At 37.1% G+C, this 23,572-nt stretch overlaps 1 protein-coding gene across 4 annotated transcripts in view; it reads right to left on the bottom strand.

Annotated features, from left to right (window-relative positions):
- Positions 1-23,572, bottom strand: part of NCKAP1 (NCK associated protein 1) — a 73,428-nt gene that overhangs the window by 26,350 nt on the left and 23,506 nt on the right. For 2 of the 4 annotated variants that reach the window (XM_032238350.1, XM_032238365.1), the window contains exons 3-13: positions 19,611-19,703; positions 19,366-19,422; positions 16,984-17,126; positions 16,812-16,902; positions 12,630-12,767; positions 9,240-9,288; positions 6,557-6,713; positions 5,463-5,519; positions 4,361-4,457; positions 4,110-4,216; positions 999-1,131 (exon numbers count right to left, since the gene is read on the bottom strand). In XM_032238350.1, the coding sequence (XP_032094241.1) occupies positions 999-1,131; positions 4,110-4,216; positions 4,361-4,457; positions 5,463-5,519; positions 6,557-6,713; positions 9,240-9,288; positions 12,630-12,767; positions 16,812-16,902; positions 16,984-17,126; positions 19,366-19,422; positions 19,611-19,703 (1,122 nt within the window). Of the gene's footprint in view, positions 1-998; positions 1,132-4,109; positions 4,217-4,360; positions 4,458-5,462; positions 5,520-6,556; positions 6,714-9,239; positions 9,289-12,629; positions 12,768-16,811; positions 16,903-16,983; positions 17,127-19,365; positions 19,423-19,610; positions 19,704-20,783; positions 21,833-23,572 lie in introns of those variants that run through there. The other 2 variants (XM_032238372.1, XM_032238358.1) reach the window with 2 other exon arrangements.

Genomic DNA, 23,572 nt, shown 5'->3' with positions numbered 1-23,572 from the left:
GAACTTCCTTGTGAGTCTCAAAGTGCCACATAAATGACTGATCGATCTTCCTTCCTTCTTCTTTCTTTCATCTATCTATCTATCTATCTATCTATCTATCTATCTATCTATCTATCTATCTATCTATCTATCATCTATCTATCTATCAATCTATCTATCTATCTATCTATCTATCTATCTATCATCTATCTATCTATCTATCTATCTATCTATCTATCTATCTATCGTCTGTCTATCTGTATCTCCATTGTATAGTTATAACCTGGTTATCTGCAGGACCCTCTCTTTTTTTTGGAAGCTATTGAAACATGGAGAAAAGGCTTCTAAAAATGCCACTGATGGCCAATGTTGACTTATATAGTTCTCTTAAAGGGTTGGAGGCTTCTTCAGAGTTCCATGAAACATATTTCCTCTGTTTAGATGCGCAGTCAGGATGGATTCTTTTCCCCAGGGTTTTCTTAATTAAAATGAGTGTTCTTTTTCAACGCATGCTTTTAACTTTTTGTCTATAGATTGCAGTTCAATTTCTGTTACCCATCTTGACAGCTCAGCTAAATTCATAAATCAAATAACCAAAGCTTACTAAGTACACTAATACAATAGGGAAGACAGGTACTAGTTGTTTGCTTTTACTGTTTTCACTTCTGCTGTGATGTCCTCATATGTATTTTCCTTGTTACAAGAACCTTCAACTTTATTATATGCATTTATAGTTTTAAAATATAAGCAGATCGGTAACTATTTTTCCTTCTGAACATCTTAATGACTCTTTGATGAAGGACAAACATTGAGCCCCATCTAGTGGACACTGGAAAAAGGTGATCGATTGTAAGTAAAAATACGGAGATCTTAAAAATGTTTTTTATCACTAGTGCATCTTTTTATAGGAAACATAGGCTTTTACACTGACTTGGAATTTCAAAAAAATAAACACAACAGTATTTAATCCAACTCTTGTAAATTTTATCAAATTTCATGGCAAAATCTTCACCACTCACCTGTACAAGTTCATTTAAAACAACTGCATCAAAACCTGATAGATATTGAACATAATATCTTTGCATCACTGGGCCATATTTTCGTACGTGTGCTCTAAGCTCTTCCATGTAGAAAATCAGTTCTGCTATGTGCCTGAAGGAACAGAATAACACAGGTGATTGACAAGTGGAAAAAAAAACCCGGTAATCTGAGTGGGTGGGAAAAGACCAACAAGCTCAGATGACTTTGCTTTTTCGCTATTAACGTAATGTTGTCACTGAGAATTGTAAAGAGAAAAGAATTAAACCCTGTATCTTATGAAAAGATTACATGGAAGTATCTTTTCATGCAAATGTAGGAGATGTGCAGGCAGAGCTGGTAGGGTGGCATTAAATGCACCATCAATTTAGAGCCCTTGTGTTGGCACAAGAGATCATCCAGCCCCCCCCCCCTCTGAATTCTGTTGATCTTTAGCACCAATTTAGTGTTGACTATTAGTTGACTAGGTTCTTGAGTATACATTTCACTGGTTCATTTATGCTGCAAACTTATAAATGGTCTTGATTTTTTGTGCCTGGCAGCAAACACTTTATTACTGAAAAAGCTGTATGTTTGTCCCAGCTAAGCCTATATAATTAAGAAGAAAAATATTAACAAGTACATTAAAAAGAAGTGGAGAGGGGTCAAATAGAAGGGATGAATCATCTAGCATCATCACTTGTCCTCCAGATGAATGGGAAGGAAGATGTAAGGGAGCCAAGGAGAGGGAGGCCCCCAGTGATGCTATGGTCTCTTGAGATGCAGGCCCTTTTCATGTGGCCTTTGGAAAACCCCTGTCTAGGATTTATTTCCTTCCAGTTTCAGATATAAAACGTGTGAAAACTGTATAATAAACCTCAAAAAGTAAAGGGCCCCACCCACAAAGAAAGGTGTGATGTGGTTCCACCCATTTGGAACCATTCAGCCTCTTAAAATGCTGCTCTTGGAAACTAAAAGGTTGCCCACTTCTGCTATAGAGAAAAGAAGGGAAGGGTTAAAATGTTCCTATTTTAACAACAGGACAAACAGAGATGGATGTCCAAAACAAAACCTCTATGATAAATAAGGTATTTACTGAACTACTGGCAATCAATTAAAAATGATGGCATACATCCAAGAGCATTGCAGGGACTATTCCCATACAAGGAGTCTTCCCTTTTGAGAGAAGCAATTCTACTGGAAAATATCCTGTCATCAGTGGATAGATCCATAAGGTTCTATCAGCCTAGCCTAAGGGACAATTTCTACTTTGGTTAAGAATTCAAGGATTGGCTTATCCATGGATGGGCTTATTTGTGCACACTCACACATTAACTTTATGTATAATGGGTCAGTGAAGTTTTTGTTTGTTGCTGATTCATCAAAGATCACAACAGAACAAACTGGTTTTGAGATCTACTGTTTAAAAATTGGCTTACAACACAATGATCCATGTATGTGAATTAATTAGCATAAATATTTTAAATTTCTTTAGGATATTGAGAACATTTTTGAGAGCTTTTAGGTTTAGAGATATTGGAACATTCTTCACACTCTCACCCAATGTGCATTAGTACAGTATGCACATAATTTATGTTTATCTTATTTATATCTCATATTTATTATTTTTAAGACATTAAATTAACATTATTAGCACATTATTCTGAAAGATTTATCAGCAGCCGTTTCACCAACATTGTAATAATACAGTAAAAATCTGCTGATGGGAACATGTTTCAGATTCCACTTTAGTTATCTACGTGGTGGTAGCGGAGAAAACATGTAACAAAAACTGCAACAAAAAATCCCTATTAAATACTTTTATTAATATGACCTTTTATGTCATGTTCACATTAATTAATATTAATATGACTTTTCTTGTCTGTTCACTTTCTATAGACAAATTAATGCTTTTGGGGAAACAAATTAAAGCCCCTGTCCAGTTTCATTTAACTAATACAATGTTGTTTTCAATTTGCATTTTACCTCTTATTTTTATTTTTCAACTTTCTAAACACTGCTAGTAGTTAATATTTTAAATTAAAGAAGCATTTGTATTGTAATCAAGTTTTTATACAATGCGGTAATGCAGTTCTCGATGTAATACTGGTTATGGCGCATATCAGTGGTGGGTTTCAATTTTTTTTAGAACCTATTCTATGGGTGTGGCCTATTTTGTGGGCTTGGCTTGGCGGTCATGTGACTGGGCGGGTATGGCCAACTTGACATCACTCATGCACACTCAGTCACATGACCACCACCCCCAAGCCATGTGGCAAAAATTTATGGGACTTCGGGGGGGGGGGGGGGAAGTGAGGGGAAAAACTCCCAAAAATAGACAACTGGAGGATTAAGGGACGAAATTAGGGAGATCGGAGAAGGCAGGACAGAGAGGAATCCAGTAGAAAGCTATCACACGCTGGGGAAAGAACTTTGGGAGATCGGAGGAGGCAGGACAGAAGGGAATCCAGGCTCTCTGGAGGGGAACAGAAGGTCTCTCCCAAGATCTGCTTCCCTTACCTTGCGGTGCAGTTCTGGGAGACGTTTGGGCAATGGGAGAGGGGGCTTTCTCGCATGCCTTTGGAGAAAGAAAGAAGGTCTGCGAGAAAGCCCCCCACACCGCCCAAACATTTGAATGAAGGAGGCTGCAGTCTCCTTTGCTCTCGGCTATGCGATCTCCTTTCGTTCTCTGCTGCCCAAATGAGTCAGATAGAGAATGAAAGGAGATCGCGTCGGGCGGGGGGAGCGAGTCAAGTGTTCCAACCAGTTCTAAACGGCACGGTATATTTGTGGAACCTCTTCTACCGAACCGATTAGAACCGGCAGGAATCCATCCCTGGCGCATATTCAAATCACCATGTCATATAAACCTTGATATACAACTTTCAATCAACATGCATAACCATGCTTTGATATAATTTCATTTTTACAAGGACCCCTGAGGAGCTATGTTATAGAAAACATTTATTTAATTTATCAAGAGATAAAAGCCATCTAGGGATCACAGTATACAAGTAATACCCAGTATCAAAAAACAAACATAATAAAGAAACAAACATATCATAAGCTGCAAGAAATAGGGCCCCACACAGTTATTCCAGCTATTGCCTTACTTATCTATGAAATCATCCGTGCTTTTCTTAGGCATGTTATCAGCATGTCGAAGCAGCCAAATAATTTCATCACGAGCAAAGGATAGTGCCATAAATACAAACAGGGCCTGAAAAGAAAGAGACATATTTATTAATGCAATTCATTTCTAAAGAAGGTATGCATATCAAATGGAATTATCCAGAATGATAAACCCACAGAATTAGTCATTCTGAAGGAAAATATTTATTTTCCGCTAGCATTATTTATTTACCTTGGGACCTAAAAGTCCTGGCTGATCTGATAGGACAGTGGCTAGCTCTTTTAGTGCAGACCGTAAAAACTTGCGCCGTTCTCTGTGCATTGAACCCCTGTTCAAAAAATATAAACTTTATGATTAACATTACATTTCAGAAATAAGTCTCAAGTTGTTTGGGAATCTCTGGCCTAGTGATAATTCATATAGTTCTGCAGTCTAATTATTTTTTTATGTTAAAGTCTGTTATTTATAAACACTACTTTTAATGTTTTTTATTGTGGCACGACAAAACCGCGCTCGTCAAAATAGCGGTGATAAAACCGCATCGCTAAAGCTGCGATGTCATCACCACGTGTCATCACCGCCGCGACAACAGCGTGGTGACATAAGGGTGCTTTAAAACAGCGCGACGGCAGAAAGCCGATTTAAATTAACGTAAGGGTTAGGATTAGGTTTAGGGTTAGGTTTAGGGTTAGGATTAGGGTTAGGTTTAGGGTTAGGTTAGGCTGAGTGCTTCGGAAGGTGTGGATTTGCCTTCCGCCCTTATGTCAGCGCGGTAAGGTCGCATTTGCTTTAGCGATTCGGACGGCGCGGATTAGCACTCGCGCTTATGTCTCCGCGGATAAAGGCTTCACGGTATTGTGGTGGAACCGTTTTTATACAGTTTTAAACAATTCAATCCAGAATTGCTTAACATCTATTTTGTAACTCTGCTCTTAAAGCATTTTAACAAAAATATACAATTCAAGAACAGATCAACTATGGAAAATAGCAGAGAGTGAGCTACAAGATAGAAAACACACACTGGGATTTGACAATCCAGCTGAGGAAGCCCGGGGATAATTGTGTTCAGCCACAAAGAGACATGTTAATATTCTCCCCTTGAAACTAATTCCACAAAAGAAGACACACACACACACACACACCAATAACATTTCTGAATTGTGTAGTTCTGCAGCTGCAAGAAGGGGAGAGGGAAAAACTCTGAATGGCCTTCACTTTGTGAAATGGGATCTAAATCTATTTCTTAACTGATAAAGCTATAAAATTTAGATGAGTATGAATACATAATTAGCAACCTTCTAAAATTGTTACAATGTAGTAGTAGTATACTTACGCATGTGATACAGCAGCTTCCTTGCACTCTCTTATGTCATTTATACGCTTGTTATAGCTGCAAATATAAATAAGATGTGTAACCATAGTGGTGATATACATTTTCTGTGGCTCTAGTTACAAAAGACAAGAAAATCTTCCTTTACTTAATTTCCTCAAAACCTCAAATTAATATATTTAAATCCAACATAAACACAGAGAAAGATAAAAGGGATTATGTATCTTTTTCTTTGCAGAATCAGAAGGCATAAAATAAGCAGCACAGTTTAAAGTAAGATTTAATTTTAGATGTTAAACAGCTCCAAGTAGTGCCTACTGTTTCTATATGCCTTTGCTTTTTGATTCGTATTTTATCCTAGCAGTCAATTCTCTTTTGGGTCTTCTAAGGACATTTATCTTTAAATCTCCAGGCATTACTTCAAGATATATCTAGCCCTTCTTACATAATAGAAACCATGCCTGTCTTACTTTTCAATTTAAGAAACAGTTTGCTGCTTAGAATGACAGGGTGATCTTTAAAAATATAGTCAAAAAACCTTCTGGGGGTGGAGAGGACTAGATAAACATTCTTCTAGATATGATCAATGAAACATTTATGTACTTCAATAATGATCAAATGAAATATGTACTAGTGATTCAACAAGCCTTTAAGTTTAATGCTATGAATACTCTAAATTTAATGTAAAATGAAACCTATTAATGAATATTGAAACATGCACCTAAGACTTCAATAGATGTAATTCTCTCTGGTCCTAAAGGATAGGGTGGACCAATTACTCTGATCTTCTCGTCTAACTTCATGAATGTTGAATCTGTTAATGCTACCAACAGATATTCCTATTATGGACCCTAATTAAATTTACGTTCTAAAATAACTTTAAAGGCAACCTTGGATTCATCTTAACAAGACTTGACGAGGATTAAACATTATGAAAACATCTGGGTATGGTAAAGCTACAAATGAGTGGGGCGAGGTAGAGGATAATGCTGCTGTTTCTACTAATCTGTTAATGAAGAATTATCTGGACTTTCTCCTATTTTATCATACCTCAATCATCATATAATATGCATAATTTTAAAAAAAACACCACATACCCTCTTATGTTTACAAATAAATCTTCAGCAGCCTTATGAATATGAAAAACTTCATCCCGAAAGAGTGCCAAGCAAGAGCTGCTTTGAAGAGCGAGTTTCCAAAGAGTCAAAGCTGTTGTGTCATTATTCAGGATTCCGTGGCACAAAATAAATCCAACTTTAAAATGAGGGGAGGAAAATCAGAGTTATAAAAATAGCAATTACTAAGAACTGAAGCAGAATACTAAGATACAAATCAATTACATTCTACCCACACATACAAAAAAATAGATCATGCACACTTTTTATTGCATCCTATTATTATTGTTGTTGTTGTTGTTATTATTTCTTTTCATTTATAAAATATTTTTAACAGTTATTATCAGGGCATATCATTTACAAGAAAGCAAACAAAGAACAAAAAGAAATATTAACACATATATTAATAACAATAATAATGTAACAGAATAATTTTAACTAGATTTCTCTTTATATTAGCTAATATATTGCATCCAATTAATACATTTTCAACCTTCTTGATCTTAAGATAGTCATTTTAACATCCCTGTACAGTTTAAAATAATCACCAAGCAGTCCTTACTTAATGACCACTCATACAGTGATCATTTGAAATTACAACTCTGAATGAGAGGAATGAGAATCCCCATGGTCATGTGATCACAATGCAGATGCTTGGCAACTGGTTCACAATTAAGACATTGCAGTGTTTTTGTTCATGTGATTATTATTTGCAACCTTCACGGCCAGTTGCTGACAAGTGACCAATGGGGTAGCTGGAAGAAGATTACAAGTAGCAATCACATGATTGTAAATAATAATTGTAAATTATCATGGTCATATGACATCATGCCACAGGACCACATTGTTTGGCAATGGAGGTCCTGGTCCCAATTACAATATGTAAGCCGGGACTACCTTTTAGTGTTTTTATTCTTTCAAAATGTTTCTAGTATTTTAAATTATATATATATATATATGTATATATTTATTGTAAGCCACCCAGAGTCATTGAGTAAGATGGGTGGCCATAGAAATTGAATGAGAAAATAAATAAATATTTATTCAGAACATACAAAATGACTTTTTATGTCCCTAGAGCCATTCTATCCCTGATCTGAATCTCAATAGTACAGGGTGATTCCCATTGTTTAATGGAACAAAAGGGTATGGGAAGCAACCACATTACCTGTGGTTAATTAAAGCTACATTAGCATGTAATTGAATTAATTTTTTATCATGGCCTTATCCACTTTTAAAGTCTAGCCCTAAAGCAATACTAGATGCTTAAAAAAAAAAAAAACCTACACACCCTTGGTTTAGGAGAAAATGTCATATTCTATTTTATGTTGAAACATAATGTGAAAAACTTTCCTATCTTTACATTCACTATTTTCTTCAAAAGAGGCATTCTTGTTTGGTCTCCAGTAGCAATCAAATCCCTATAAATGCAAACAACTTGTATGGTGTTGTGCACTAGTAAGTGTATTTAAAAAGCCATTTCCTAGCTTTTATATCTAGTGCATCAGAAAATTAAATTCTATGAAAAGGACAATGGTTTTTCAATTGGCCATTCCAAAAATGTTACAGGTAAGGATTAAAAACCTCCATCCTCTGGCCAACCTCAAACAGCTGTACTATCTCCTTAGCAAAACATTCTACCTCTTATAATAGCTAGCTAAGAGATTCAGGTGTTTCCAGATCTTTCAAAGAGAAAATAATAAGCACCATTGCTCCCTGCTTTCTTTCACATGGATAAATTGATGATGTCAAGTGACAGGTCTTTTGTGACTTTCTGTTTGTAGTTTCCTCCTGTTAGTCCTTGAGCTGAACTCCTTTCTCAGAGAGGTAGCCATAAAATCCCCCTTTGGTTCCTCAATTTTGACATTAAAAAAGAATCTTGTCATTTTAAGCTCCCACTGATTTTCAGGGAAGGCATTTAAGCATGTTCTTGATTTTCTTCCCACTATTCTCAATGGAACTCTTTGGGTCATGTCTATAAGAAATGTTAAAAATTGGAAAAATTAAGAGTTCATGCAGCTATTAACACTGCTTGACCTGAACAAAAGAGAAAGGAATTGGAACTAAAGCTTTAAGTATATACTACACACTGTGCCAGCCAGTGTAATTAACAGGATTGTTGTGTGTCTCAATTTTAACTCTCTTGGGCACTTCTTCAGCAATAATCTGTAGCTTTTTTATGACCAAGTCCAACTTCCAAATCTGACATGACCAGATTTGAAACCAAGAAACTACTAATTCAAGTTTTGCTCTATATGTATTAGAAAAGAAAGATATATAGTTTGGGCCTGGGTTGTAAGATAGTGGTACACATATTTTAATTTACTAGTATAGTCAACTTAAAATGTTGTGGGAATCGAGACTCAATTTTTTCTTTCTTCAGTTACCCTCTTCATTTTATGTCACAATAAAAATTAACTACTAGTAATGATCAGTTAAAATTGTCACCTACATTTGAAAAGCCTAAAACATCAGCTGAAGATGAAATGTTGTTTAGCGTCATTTTTATGCCACTGTACTCAAAAAATATTGTTAATGCTATGAATATATTGGGGCAGAGACTAGAACAACTATTCTGTTCTCTCAACAATTTCTTACACATTGATACTATGACATCACAGTAAAGGACATTAATTGCAAGCACATCAGTTAAATTTAAACTTACAAATTATCCATTTTTCCATTGTATCCAGAGAGAGATATTCACATGGCATCTGTTTAGAAAAGGAAATTTTAATCATCAGTGGAAAACAGCAATCTAGTTAATGTAAGATTCATTTTCACCTAACATCTAGTTACATTTTAAAGAAAAGCATTATTTCTGGAAAATATAATGTACAGACATTTCAGGATTATAAAGTTTATTTTAATATAGATTAAGTTTATTTTTTAATATAGATTAAGTTTATTTTTAATATAGATTTATTTTTTAATATAGATTAAGCTAAAATGGCTTAATCTATATTTTGCTTTAAATGTAATGATTGTTACAATTCCTTAGTTTTGGACTGGTATGATCAAAATATAGTATCAGGACAGTTTAGCTATAATTCTACAAGGCAGTGGGAAGGGAGGAAGATAGTTTAATAGAAGCACACGTTATGATCTAACAATTACATATAAATACACTGAAAGTCTCCTGAGGTAGAATTGTGAAGACCTTTAATAATTTCTATTCATTTTGAGTTCAGAGACATGCTTTCTAACCTGTATTTAAGGATGAGCTAACTCTTCTTTGTGATGATGCTCTTGAGTGCCCCTTGGGAGAATATAATGACTTAATCACCACAATTTTGCCAACTGCGATAGCCCCAGACTAATTCTAATGGATTAGTGCTGTGTGCAGCGAAGCATAACTAAATATACTTATTGCATACATAAACACAGCATGTAGGATATGTGGAATGAAAAAAATTAAGCAAGCACTATTTATGGCCTAACAATTTTGTTATTTACTTTGATTCTGTAATTTAATTTTTTAACATCCATAACAGAGGAATTGCAATTCTACGCTTAATGGCCCAAATGTAATTTGACTTGCAATAAATAAAGAGAATTAGAGATAGAAGCATGTATGAGGAAAGCCATCTTAATACAGTACTTGCCATTATGATAAGGTTGAATAAAATTCATTCATGATGTAAAAATGTAATGGGAATAGACCTCCCCCTCTCATAATAATACAACACAGAGATCCTCTATTAAACTTGAACAGAGACATTCAAAAATAATTCTCATTTACCTAATGATTGCTAAAATATGAAAAATTCACTGCCATCTGTCGCAAAGGTGATATTCCAAAAGACAATTGGATGTTCCTCATATTTTAAAAAAAATCACATCTCATCCAAGAAGCTTCTTCAGTTCTTGGATGAGAAGCAACATGTTTTTTTTTAAAAAAAACATGCACCAAGGAAGTACAGTTGCCTTTTGGAAAAGCACCTTTGGGGCAACTAGGACATGGAAGATTGAGACTCTTCATAAACATTCACTGGCATCTGATTTGGTGATATTCACTAATTTACATGGTTTTAAAAAGGGATTGGTCAAATTATTTGAGGGCAGGGTTATACATGCCAACTAATATCGATAGCAGAATCTGATAGGTACAGATACATCCTGACAGTAGAAGGAAATTTTCTCTCCAATGGTCCATTTGGAAGCCTTCAGAATGCTTCTGGTTGGCCTCAATATTTGAATAGACAGTCTTTCAGTTGGTCAGTAGATTGCTTTTTAATTTACATATGGGAAAAATCCACTAACATAGAAAATTAATTCATGTACACAACTTGGCATTAATAATTTGTTTGTTTAGATTTTGTCCCCTTTTACCACTTTATCGCTTTTGGGGCAGCTGAATATTCCTAGACACCAGACCACTATATTAACTGCGTTAATATAAAATACCATATTTTTCAAACTATAAGACGCACCGGTGTATAAGACACACCAAGATTTCGAAGAGGTAAGTAAGGAAAAAAGTTTTTGCCTTCCCTCAACCCCCAGCAACACTGCAGGCTTCAGCAGGGCTGGGGTAAGGCAAAAAAAAAAAAAAAAGCCTCTCTTTTTGTGAAAAACGGGCCGTTTTTAGCAAAAAAACAGGGACATTTTTGCCTTGCTCCAGCCCTGCTGAAGCCTGCAGAGTGCTGCTGGGGGTTGAGGGAAGGCAAAAAACCCTGAGTTTTTCGCAAAAATGGGATGCGAGGGTGGGGCTTCGGGAGGCCAAAAATGCCTGTATTCGGTGTATAACACCAACATTTCCACGCTCTTTGGGGGGGGGGAGGTGCATCTTATACTCTGAAAAATACGATACCCCCATCAAAGTTAAAAGAGCAATGCATACTTCATGATTTAGCATGTCATTATCTCAGCCAGTATTTTAAGCTTTTTAATTAATTAATTACTTCTTCACATTTCTGTGCCACTCAATCTCCCTCAAAGAGAGACTCTGTACAATAAAACACCAAAGAGTATATAGAAAAGTTAAAAATGTTAAGAAGAGGCAACAGATTAAAGTTAGTTAAAAGGATAGGGGAGAGCTTTCAGGGGTCTAAACAGCCTCATGAGGAGGAGGCAGCAGTAGCATGTTTTAACTATTTAAATAAATATAGTTATTTGCCTGAATATAAGATGTTATGCAAATGCATTGCTTAATTTATATTAACCTACATTTAGGCATAATAAATAAACTGAGCAAGACAACTGAATTCAAAGGATACTGTATATACTCGAGTATAAGCCTAGTTTTTCAGCCCACTTTTTGGGCTGAAAAAAAGCCGCCTCGGCTTATACTCGAGTCAGTGAAAAATTTGCCCGAAATGGAGGAGAAAAAGGGGCGGGGCCATGCCGCTGGGTGACACTCGTGAATGGCCCAGTGCCCCTGTGAGTTTCCCCTCCCTCTGTGTCAGTTTGCCGCGCAGCGCGCACCGCACCATCCCCCCTCCTCACGTTCTAATGTAATGCAGGGCTGTCTTACGATTCCCCTTCCTCCCCCTCCTGCCGCTCTGCAACGATGTCCCACCTCCTCCTTGTTATGGCAAGCAGCCACATAGCGATGTCCCACCTCCTCTGGTACAGTGATCCAATGATAGGAATCACTGTGCCGTGTGTCATAGGAGGCGGGACATCGCTCCCGCGGCTGCACAGGACATCATCATCACAGTGGGACATCAGCATCATGAGGTGAGTGAAGTATTTCATTGAATACACCGCTAGTTTACTGTTTTTCTTTGAAATAAATATTCAAAAACATTATTGGTATCTATTTTTATTTTTGAAATTTACCGGTAGCTGCTGCATTTCCCACCCTAGGCTTATACTCGAGTCAATAACTTTTCCAGTTTTTTGTGGTAAAATTAGGTGCCTCGGCTTATATTCGGGTCGGCCTATACTCGAGTATATACGGTAATTAAGGTTCCTGGATGAAAGTTCTCCACTCCTCCACACTCATCATCAGAGCTGCCCCTTCCCTATGGCAGGAGGAGGAACCAGAGGAGGAACTGATTTTTGGTTTCAAGGTATAAATATAACACAGATCAATCGAAGAGTGACATACTGTGTCTGACTGTGCAGGATTAAGCATTGTGCTGGGAGCACTGATGAGGCTCAAGAGCTGAGCATTTCTCCACTGATCAGCTGAAAGGTTCCGACGAGGATAGACCATCTGAAGTGAGATTAGGGCATCTGAAAGAGCCTAGAGCACAAATTAATAATAAATCAATATATATATTTTAAAAACTGATAATAAATAACATTTGAATCCAATATCACAATTCAAACATCCAATGTCACTCATGTTTAAGAAATTCATAGCAGAACTTGAACATTGACTCCAATTTGCATGGTAAAAGTAGTACTTACACAACTACATGTAAAATACACCCAGCTGTTTTTTAAGTGCCTGTATATCCAGGGAACTGGCAAGCTAAGCCTGCGTCAAAACAGCTGTGATGGGATATATAGTAAATTCACATTCTATCTCTGGCTGAAAGAAAACAATATTACTGATTGCTATTTATTGCAAAGGCTTATACATCAGTCCAAATGTATCTGACTCTAAATGGCTTACATTTCCATATTCTGTAACAAGACAAAAACAAATAAAACACATTCAATGTATCATCATCATGTCATGTACAAAGAGCCAAAATCCAATTAAAACTGATATTCCTCCTGTGGGAAATCGAGAGACTCACAATACACCAGCCTCTGTAGCCCTCTTAAAAAGTCATACATATTAGCTTTCTAAAATACCAAGTAGGTTGGGACTAATCAGATTTCAATGGGGGGGTGGGGACTGAGACAGCTCACCTCCACAGACCTTGCAATAAGAGAATAATCTGTTCACAAGCCTTCCCTCCAAATCTCATTGAACAAGCATACACCACAGGGAGGGTGTGGTTTTCTAAAAATCAGCTGCTGAATCATGAGGAATTTTAAAGTACTTTGAATTGCACTACCAGCCAACCCAATGCAGCTGTGAAAGAAGAGGCATTCCATGGGTAATCAAGTGGCACCCATAACTGTTGCATTTTGGACTGCCTCTACTACCTAGGTGTCTTTAAGGGCATGTAAAGTGCATTGGACTACTGTAATCGAAAAGTAGTCAAGGCACATTAACTATGAGGAGGACATCTTGATTCAGAAACGGCCATAACTGGCATACAAGATGAAAAGATCCTACTTAAATACAACTGCCTCTTGTTCTTCAAGTCAAACCAGGGAATCGAGGAGGAACTTGTAGGTCATGAAAACGATTCAGCACAAGAGATGCTGATCCTATCCAGAACTAAAGATGGAATATACAGATGGATTCTGAACCCAAAGTCATTCCAACTTTTTGGAACTGAGCCTGCTTTTCGCCATCCAGACATTGATAATTCCAAGCCCAAGATCAGAACTTCAGCAAATGTTCCAATTGGCAGGGGGCGAGGTGGCAAAAAAATTGACTGAGAATCTTATGTCATCTCCATAAAGTAGACCAGACTAAGAAATAGATTTAAGTATAAACTTAAAGCTATTTGTAATTAGAACAAGTATAGTAACAGAAGCTTGAAAATCTGAACGTGTTTCCCTTCATTTCTTTTATCTTAATGTGAATTTCTAAGGGGCAGGGGAGGAAGTGTCTGAGTAATTTTCATAAATCACTTTCTTGGTCTGAGTTCAAAATTTTTTAAATTTGATTGATGCCTTGGCAATGAATCTTCCCCTTGTACCTCAACGACATCATCTGTACCCACTAAACCAGCATACCAACAATTCTTAACTTTCTGTTTATGGATGACTTCTCCCAGTAGCTTTATGTAGATTTTAAAAAGATCGTAACAGTTTCAAGTCTCGTGGCATTCCACAGCAGAACGCCCTAGGCCTTGACTTCTTCCACCAACAATGACTGGAACTGACCCCTTAGGAAAAATATCTCAGCCCTCTGTAGAAGGACACCATAATCAATGGTATTGAAGACCACTGAGAAATCAAGCAACATTGTGAGGGTTGCACGTCCCCTATCCCAACCTTGCCACTGCTCGCTGCCAAGGGAGATTAATGTGGTCTTGAAACCATACCCAAGCATGAAACAGTCCAAAAAGCATCGAAACAATCTGCTTCATCCAGGCTCCTTTGCAATGGGAGGCCTATCTTCTCAACAATCTAAGCAGGTGTTTTGAGCTGTACTGCATTCAATTATTTATGAAAAATGTAGTAAGTAGATAAATAGAGCCAACTGGAGACGTAAGAGTTACATTGCACAGCTGAGATGTAGCAGTAATGTAGCAGTAAACCTATCTGCACATTGGCTTTGTCTATCTGTACCTTCCTTGAGGCTTTCATCAACCAGGAAGGGAAATAATCCAAGGTGCTAGATGCTAAAGTTGATGCCACAAAAAATCTAACCCATTTCCTCAGATCCTGGCTCCAAATCATAACATAGAAGATGTACTTCTGGTCACTTCTATAGTGTTTGTATAGCAGATGTTCAAATTCCAACTAATTTCAATGATTTTATTTCCCAATTCTAAGAGTAGCCCAAGAAATCCTCCTCTATCACAGTCTTTGTGGTTTATTTGAACAGGACAGCTAGGTGGTAATTCATGCAATCAGAGTGGAGGCATACTACCATTTTGCCACTGTTACTGCCACAGTATAGGCTTGAGCCTATGTTCTTATCTTATTTGATCAGATTCACATTGGTTTTTTTTTGTCAGCATTCCTCTATTCATCTCTCCAACCACTTCATCTGCTGGAGCTCCTCAGTAAACTCAATATTTCCTCTAGATCAATAGCAATAGCAGTTAGACTTATAGACAATAAGACAATAGACAAACAGAGGTCGCTCAGGTACAATCCTGTCTAAGGCTGCAGTTGTCTCCATAGTAAATAACCAAGGCCTCTCCACAACTGTGTTCCAGGGCTTCAGTAAATTATTTAAGAGTCCTCTGGAAAGCAGATGGATCCATTAGACATCTCAGGCAGACCAAATGAATAGACCCATTCATTCCTACAAAAGATTGGTAGTACTAATGAACTCCATAGCAATCAAAGAGTAGTTTGTCTATGACAAAGGACAGATGATAATATCTTCCATTCTCGATTCATATTGCATCTGCTCTGAGACACAAACTAAATTAGCAGACAGCCCAACTGCTTCCACTGCTTATGACCTATCCACCACTTGGAGCAATCAGAACCAAATGGTTCATCTACTACTCAATCCTCTGCTCTCTCCAGACCATTAACTCCTCCTTCTTGTACTCCACAACATCTTTGGTTACCTGAACCTGTACAGTACTCCAAGCCAGGGCTTGGCATCACACACCTCCCAAATGTGTCCCTTAACATCTCTGCTCCATCACAAATACACTTCCATTTACTTTCATTACCTTTTACTGTTCCTTTTTGCAAAACTACTGCTTGTTTAAAAAAATGCAGTGAGCTTTTAAAATATAGACAAATGGTGACAAATATTAGAAGCTTTAAAAGGCATTTGGTTGCTGGCTAACATGATTATATCATGTTGATATAATCATAAAGAATGAAACTGGTTACTATAAATTCAATCAAAACATACAGCAATCGGAGAATCTTTTAACAGAGCTTTGCGGAATTCAGGGAAAGTGAGTTTTATTTCCCTTATGTTTTACAATTCCCTCAGGATTCACTCCATTAACTCTTATTAATTTAAACATTCCTCTTCATATGCTTGTGAATGGTTACCATTGCCATGCATACTTCCATTCAGTAAGAAAGTGACAATTATGAATGTCATATTTTTAACAGTGTAAAATTCTTCTTTGATAGGACTACTGCAAGCACAATCTAGGATGTGAAAACTCCATGTCCCAAAGTATCATATAGAATTATTTTTATATTTTTGCGAATACTGGAAAATGTGGGAAGCATATATGATACCAAAAGGGACAGTGAATGCTAAAATATTGAATTGAATAATGATTATGAAATGTTGGTTATATTCCAAGACTTAATAAGTGACTGAACATTATTTCACTATAAAATATTTACAAATTTACAAATTCAGAAGTCAGGGGAAAAAACAAAGAAATCACAACAACACAGCAATTTACAGATTTTGCTTACAAGAGACAAATAAACTGTTTTATCTATTTATGCAACTGGATCTAATTATTTTAAAATCATTAAAGAAAATAGTGACAGAGACATTATAAAACACTTAACTGAATTTAAAAAATATATTTCAGCAAGCACAAAAATTCACACATACTTTACTATGTGGTACAAATTCTTCCATCATTTTCTTTAATGGATTCTCATAATCCACAATCATCTGGCCAAGACGTGGGTACTCTCTATCACTGAAAGCAAAAGAAGAATTTAGTGTAAAATACTTGTGCAAAGTGAATGAGGCCCCCAAAGGCCCCCAGTGTACCAGATACCTTGCTCCATGTGTCATTTCATGAGCATAGTTGTACAATCCTATGATGGCTTTCCGTTCTTCAATCCGAGACAGCAATATCATTAATGTTGTGTAGGTTATGATTAAGTCTAGATAGTTCTTTGTTAAATCAAAGTTTACAGTCTGAAATTAAAATACAAAGAGTTCTTTTAAAAAAATTATGCAAAATGTATCAATTCACTGATTAAACAATGCACATGTCATGGTTCCAAATAGCATCCAAAATTAAATCAGAGTTACAATTTATTAAAAGAGCCATGTTGGCACATCTGGGAAAATGCAAATCTGAAAGTTTCCAGGTTTTCCCATCCAGTTGAAAGTTCAAGATACTGCCCCCACCCACAAGTCCATCACATGGTCCAATATTCCACTGCTACGCTGGCAGCTTCCACCCATCCAGTTCCGGCCGGGTGCAGAGACAAAGATGACCTTGGCTTTTAAGACGAATGTTATTATGGATACCACCCAACTCCATATAATTGCCATGGCTTGCAGGCATGACATCACACTTTTTACAGCAGATTACTCATATCACTTTCAAGTTCTTATTCTTCATGCATTTTTCCATGCCCATTGACTGGTGTCTATGACTGATTCAGGCCCAACCCTTTGGAGCTCTCGGATTTGGTCTGATTTATTAACTCGTCCCAGCCAAAATCTTCTATGTGAGCTCATCCAATAAATACTGTATATACTCGAGTATAAGCCTAGTTTTTCAGCCCACTTTTTGGGCTGAAAAAAGCCGCCTCGGCTTATACTCGAGTCAGTGAAAAATTTGCCCGAAATGGAGGAGAAAAAGGGGCGGGGCCATGCCGCTGGGTGACACTCGTGAATGGCCCAGTGCCCCTGTGAGTTTCCCCTCCCTCTGTGTCAGTTTGCCGCGCAGCGCGCACCGCACCATCCCCCCTCCTCACGTTCTAATGTAATGCAGGGCTGTCTTACGATTCCCCTTCCTCCCCCTCCTGCCGCTCTGCAACGATGTCCCACCTCCTCCTTGTTATGGCAAGCAGCCACATAGCGATGTCCCACCTCCTCTGGTACAGTGATCCAATGATAGGAATCACTGTGCCGTGTGTCATAGGAGGCGGGACATCGCTCCCGCGGCTGCACGGGACATCATCATCACAGCGGGACATCAGCATCATGAGGTGAGTGAAGTATTTCATTGAATACACCGCTAGTTTACTGTTTTTCTTTGAAATAAATATTCAAAAACATTATTGGTATCTATTTTTATTTTTGAAATTTACCGGTAGCTGCTGCATTTCCCACCCTAGGCTTATACTCGAGTCAATAACTTTTCCAGTTTTTTGTGGTAAAATTAGGTGCCTCGGCTTATATTCGGGTCGGCCTATACTCGAGTATATACGGTAATTGTCAAATGTCTTGAAAATACATTTCTGGATTCCAGATGTAAAAGTAGTTAATGACAAAATTTAAAGTTCTCTCAGAAGCTGAAAACCTAATTCTTCATCCTCTTCCTGACAAATCAGTGCACTGTTGCATGGAACAGTCAGAGAAGTAGGATTTTTTATTTTTGTGGTAGTTTTTGGAAAATTTAAAAGAAAAACTTTTAAAGATAATTAACCCTATTTATTAAAACTATTCAGCCAACGGCTTTGTTTTGCCAAAATCCATTAGGAAGCACCACAGTTCAGCAGTTTGTCATCAATGATCATTGCTTGAATTTTTAACAGCTCCTAGAGCTTGTATTACTTAATTTTAAAACATAAAAATTAAATACCGTGCACATTTAAAGACCCCATATTGAACAGATATTCCTGATCCAGCATTATTTAACAGTAATTTAAGCAGGGATGTCCCAGGGGTGAAATGCTCTGAAGTCTGCTGCCGATTCTACTACCTTTGAGTGCATGCGCACTGCAGGCACTAAGAAGTCTTTTCTGAGTCTGCATAGGTAAATAGAACAGAGGGGGGGGGGAAAGAGCTGTGCTGCATGATATGGATTCACTAGAAAGCAGGACTGAAAGCAGCACAGCTGACTGTCGCACAACTGATTGTCAGAACTTTTTTTTTACTTTTTAAAAGCATTTTTTACTACCTATTTGATTGAACCGGTAGTAAAAAAAATGCTAATTTTTTTTTAAAAAAGTTCCGACAGTCAACTATGATAATCACCTGTGCCATACTATCGTCAGAACTTTTTAAAAGCATTTTTTACTACCAGTTTAGGTGAATTGGCCCGAAAAGGTAGCATTTCACCCATGCCATGTCCCGTTTTCAATCCTTTAAGAATGCAAGAAACAAGCCCAGCTTGATATAACTGCAACAATACAACCCTGATATTCCCTCATAATGTTTCTATCTTAATAGTTTAAAAGATTCATTTTTTAAGACTTACAATATCAAAGAAGACTTGGCAAACATCAATAGTATTCAATAGTTCACAGACATGATCCTTTGAAATAAAAAGGAAGAGAAAGGTATGATTGTTTATTAGCATCTTACAGTAACAAATAATTTATGATAGATAGGCTATATATATCATTCTCAAACCAACATCATAGAGAATGATTTAATCTATACTTAATGGGAACTTTTAGCTACAAGCCACTCAAGGAAGTTAATCTATACTTGGATCTTTACCTTAAATTCCATAACATCAACAAAAGTGAAGTAATATAAAGCCAGATTCTTCAGAATTTCTGATTTCTCTTTTTGCAGCTGAGCTAACTGTTGCTGTAAATTAAAGAAAAATATATATTGAAACATATACACATACTTATATGCATAAGCAATAGTTTAGTTTTGGAAAATCAAGAAATCCTATTGCAAGAAGCATGTGTATCAAATTTTCCATAATTTCTTTTTGCTCATGGTTTTACCATATAGCTTAATATCAAGTTGTATTTTATAGGAATTTTACAAAAATCAATAAATAGCAGAATACAGTCTTTTCTGCTATAAACTCAGTGGAGTTCTCCCCCTTTGAATACAAACATCTACCATAAGGCTGGCTGTTAGGGAAGCAAGAGGTGGACGGAATAAACATTTTTTGTGTGTGTAACATCTAAATCAACCAAATCACTTCAAGGAAATGTTCAGTATACACTTTAATCATTGGGTGTGGCTTTTTGTTTTTAAGAACAAAGCATTTCCTTAATCCAGAAAGGATATTTCTTCCAAGATAGCATGAATTGGAATTTGAAAAGGTTAAATATTGATATTTTTTTCCTATCTACTTATGCACATGGTTAGAGCAATGCAAGTCAGGAAAAGGGATGGTGCCATGTGCATATCTGTTAATCAGTCAGATTGGTTAACATGTCATTCTTGAAATCTCTCGCTGAACCGAAGTGTTAAGTATAGACATTGTATATGTATATAAGCAAGCCATCCACCCATTCCAAATAACAAGTAGCTCTCTGTGATACACAGGTGTGCACACACATTTCATGAGCAAAAGGTATGCACACACACACAGAAAGAGAACTCCACTGGGCTCTCTGCAATCTTTTCATGAGAGCTGAAAATGATTCAAACCATATTCAACTATTATCTTTAATTAGTCCTGGTTACTAGGTAATTAGTACCCATTAGTACAGAAACTGTGACATAGGCACAGAAGATCTAAATATGAAATTAAAAGTGTTATGTAGGTTGGTTATACAGATAATTAGCCAAAGCAAAACCATTTATCAGCACAAATCAGCATGATGAAAAGAAGGACAGATTTCTTGATGGGGGAAAGATTGGTGACAAGAAAGTTTACAGGTTTACTACAAAAAAAACAATACACTTTTAAAATTCAGAACTTACCAAAAAGAATATCCAGGCAAAGCCACGTTAAGCATGCAAAATAAAATATAGATACAAACATAAAATACGGTAACGGTTCTTTAACCAGGCCAATATAACACAATATACATTGAAACACAAGCAACAAAAGAAACAAAGATGAAAAAGAAGCAAGAGGCTAGCATGTTAAGACATTGGTGAAGATATGGAAGAGCAAAATATGAAAACAAGAATATTCAGTAAACATAAGCTTTCACATAGTATTTTTCAGCAATGTTACCTTTTGGGATGCTACATACATTACACTCTGGGTGCTATGATAAAGGCAGTGATTTCCTTAAAGCTTCATACTGAGTTTCATGAACAATGTCATAGATTTGAAATTGTATCTATAATATGCAATGTTAATTCAGGATGGGAAGCAACAATATTCTGAGAGAAATGATATGTTCTTTTTGAGAGATGGTGTTACGTCAATATATGAGGGCAATAGAGTTTTTCAATACGTTCACAAAAGTCAAACAGAATGTTATCGTTTTTCATCTTTTCATAAACATTCAAGCAACTCTCTATTACTTTCTCCTAAAATACCAATTAAATGCAGATAAATTGCACCTGAAAATTATTGACAGGAATCATTTTTGGAAGCATAAATAAGAACTGATGTTGATAGTTGTTACTAGTAGGTTGTTCAGCAGGAAAAAGATGCAGTCCCACATAAAAGAGTATAGAGAAGGGGTGTCAAACTTGCACTGTCACTTTGTCATCACAGGACGTACCATGACTTTTTTCCCTTCGTTAAAACAGAGGTGGGCGTGGCCAGTGCATAGTGCATCCGGCCCACAGACCATGAGTTTGACACCCCTGGTATAGAGGATGCATGGGTGCTATGAGTGGAGAACGGGGAACACCTGCAGGTCAGCAATCATGATCACCTGACCACAGGGATTCTATGATGGCCACAACTTTGTGTACCTATTGTAAGTCCCCTTGTATAGCACCAACATAATTTTGAATGGTTGCTCAACAAATGGTTGCAAGTTGAGGACTATCTCTATTATATACCGTGTCTTCCCGAAAATAAGACAGTGTCTTATTTTCTTTTTACACAAAATATGGTTTGGGCCTTATTATGAGGGGAGGGTTTATTGTTTTGGGGTTGCCTGGCGGCTGCTCTCTTATAAACGGCCTCCCAAAGAGCCAGGCATAGCCTCATTGGCAAATGGTTGTATTGCGCTGTCGCAGCAGCACAGCACAGCAGCCATGAAGCGACCACACTCATGCACAGCTACCCGGCAAACCCCCTTTCCAGCCGGGCACAGCGCCATTCACTGACCTAGGGGTATTGCCAAGCCGTGTGAGCGCCTGTTTGCCGCTGCCCGGCTCCCGCGGCTTGGCGCCTTCAAAATGGCAGTAAATGGCGCTCTGTATGGCTGGAGGGGGCTTGCACGAGCAGCTGTTTCGCTCTCGCTCATGCGCCTGCCAACCTCACGATGCATGGCCCGGCTCTTTCTGCAGAGCCAGGTCACCTCCATTGCTGCTGCCGCCACATGGCTTTTTTTGCGGCTTCCAAACCGAGTCTTCCGGCAGTGGCCGCTCTGGGCATACGCTCTATGGTTGTTGGCCAGTTGCTGGCAGAGTGTACAATCATAGAGCATATGCCCAGAGTAGCCACTGCTGGAAGACTTGGTTTGAAAGCCACAAAAAAAGCCATGCAGTGACAGCTGTTCCCTGGCTCTGCAGGGACAACTGGGCCATTCACACCTGGCCAGAGGTGGGGGGTTGTCCAGGGGGCTTATTTGCGGGGGAGGGCTTATATTTTTGCCCACCAGAAAAATGTGGCATGGCCTTATTATCAGGACATGTTGTAATTTCGGGGAAACACGGTATCTACATAGCTAAGCAATAACAGACCAGTGATATCATCTGAATGTGATCATTCTTAATATTGATATTCTTCATCCCTTTCTAACTGACATTAGTAATCAAGTTCATGATATTCTTTTATCCACTTGGAGTATATCTGATGAGTCAATACGTATAAGCAGCTAATGTGAGATGATTAACTAAAATGGCACAATATTATCAATATAGCGTTATATCCTAAGAATCAATGTATCTCAAGAGCAGGAACAATTGACAAAGTCATTGATTAAATAAAGATGCATTTTAAAATGTTTATTTTGCAATGCTATTATATTGTTCAACATGTATAATTTGGTTTAGAATAAGTTGACATTTTTCTGTTTTCTTCTGTATTAAAAATAATCCTATACTAAAGTGGGCTCAAATTTAAGATATTTAAAACATCTTTTCTTAGCCAATGGATGACCATTGTTTTATGACTTAAGTGTTTCACAGAAAGTACTGGAGATGATTCCAGCTAAAAATAATTTAGAAATACATCTTATATAAAAGATTTTTCTATCTTTTTAGAAAACCTAGTATAGTCCATTAACATAAAATTATAAAATATCAATATATTTGATATTGATGGGACCTTGCCGATTATTTAGTCCAATCTCTCCAAATGCTTAAATCCACAACTTTTAATAAGAATTAATAACATTTTTCATTTAAAAAATGAAGCAAGTTGTGACTAATTTGTGCTAACCAATAATGCGCAAAAAAACTGAACAGAAAAAGAATCAATAAAGGAGAATGTGTAGCTCAGGATTGAAAGGAGGATTCTTAGTGCTCTCTAAGGTTAGTTGTTTTCTTACAGACACTTTGTTACCCAAACTAGGTAACGTCATCAGTGCTAGAAAAAGGATCAAATACGAAGGGAGTGGAGAAGGGGAAAAGTAGGC

This window comes from Thamnophis elegans, chromosome 1, assembly GCF_009769535.1.
Source record: "Thamnophis elegans isolate rThaEle1 chromosome 1, rThaEle1.pri, whole genome shotgun sequence".
In the NCBI taxonomy this organism is placed as follows: Eukaryota; Metazoa; Chordata; class Lepidosauria; order Squamata; family Colubridae; genus Thamnophis; species Thamnophis elegans.
This window is presented reverse-complemented; position numbering and strand designations above follow the sequence as displayed.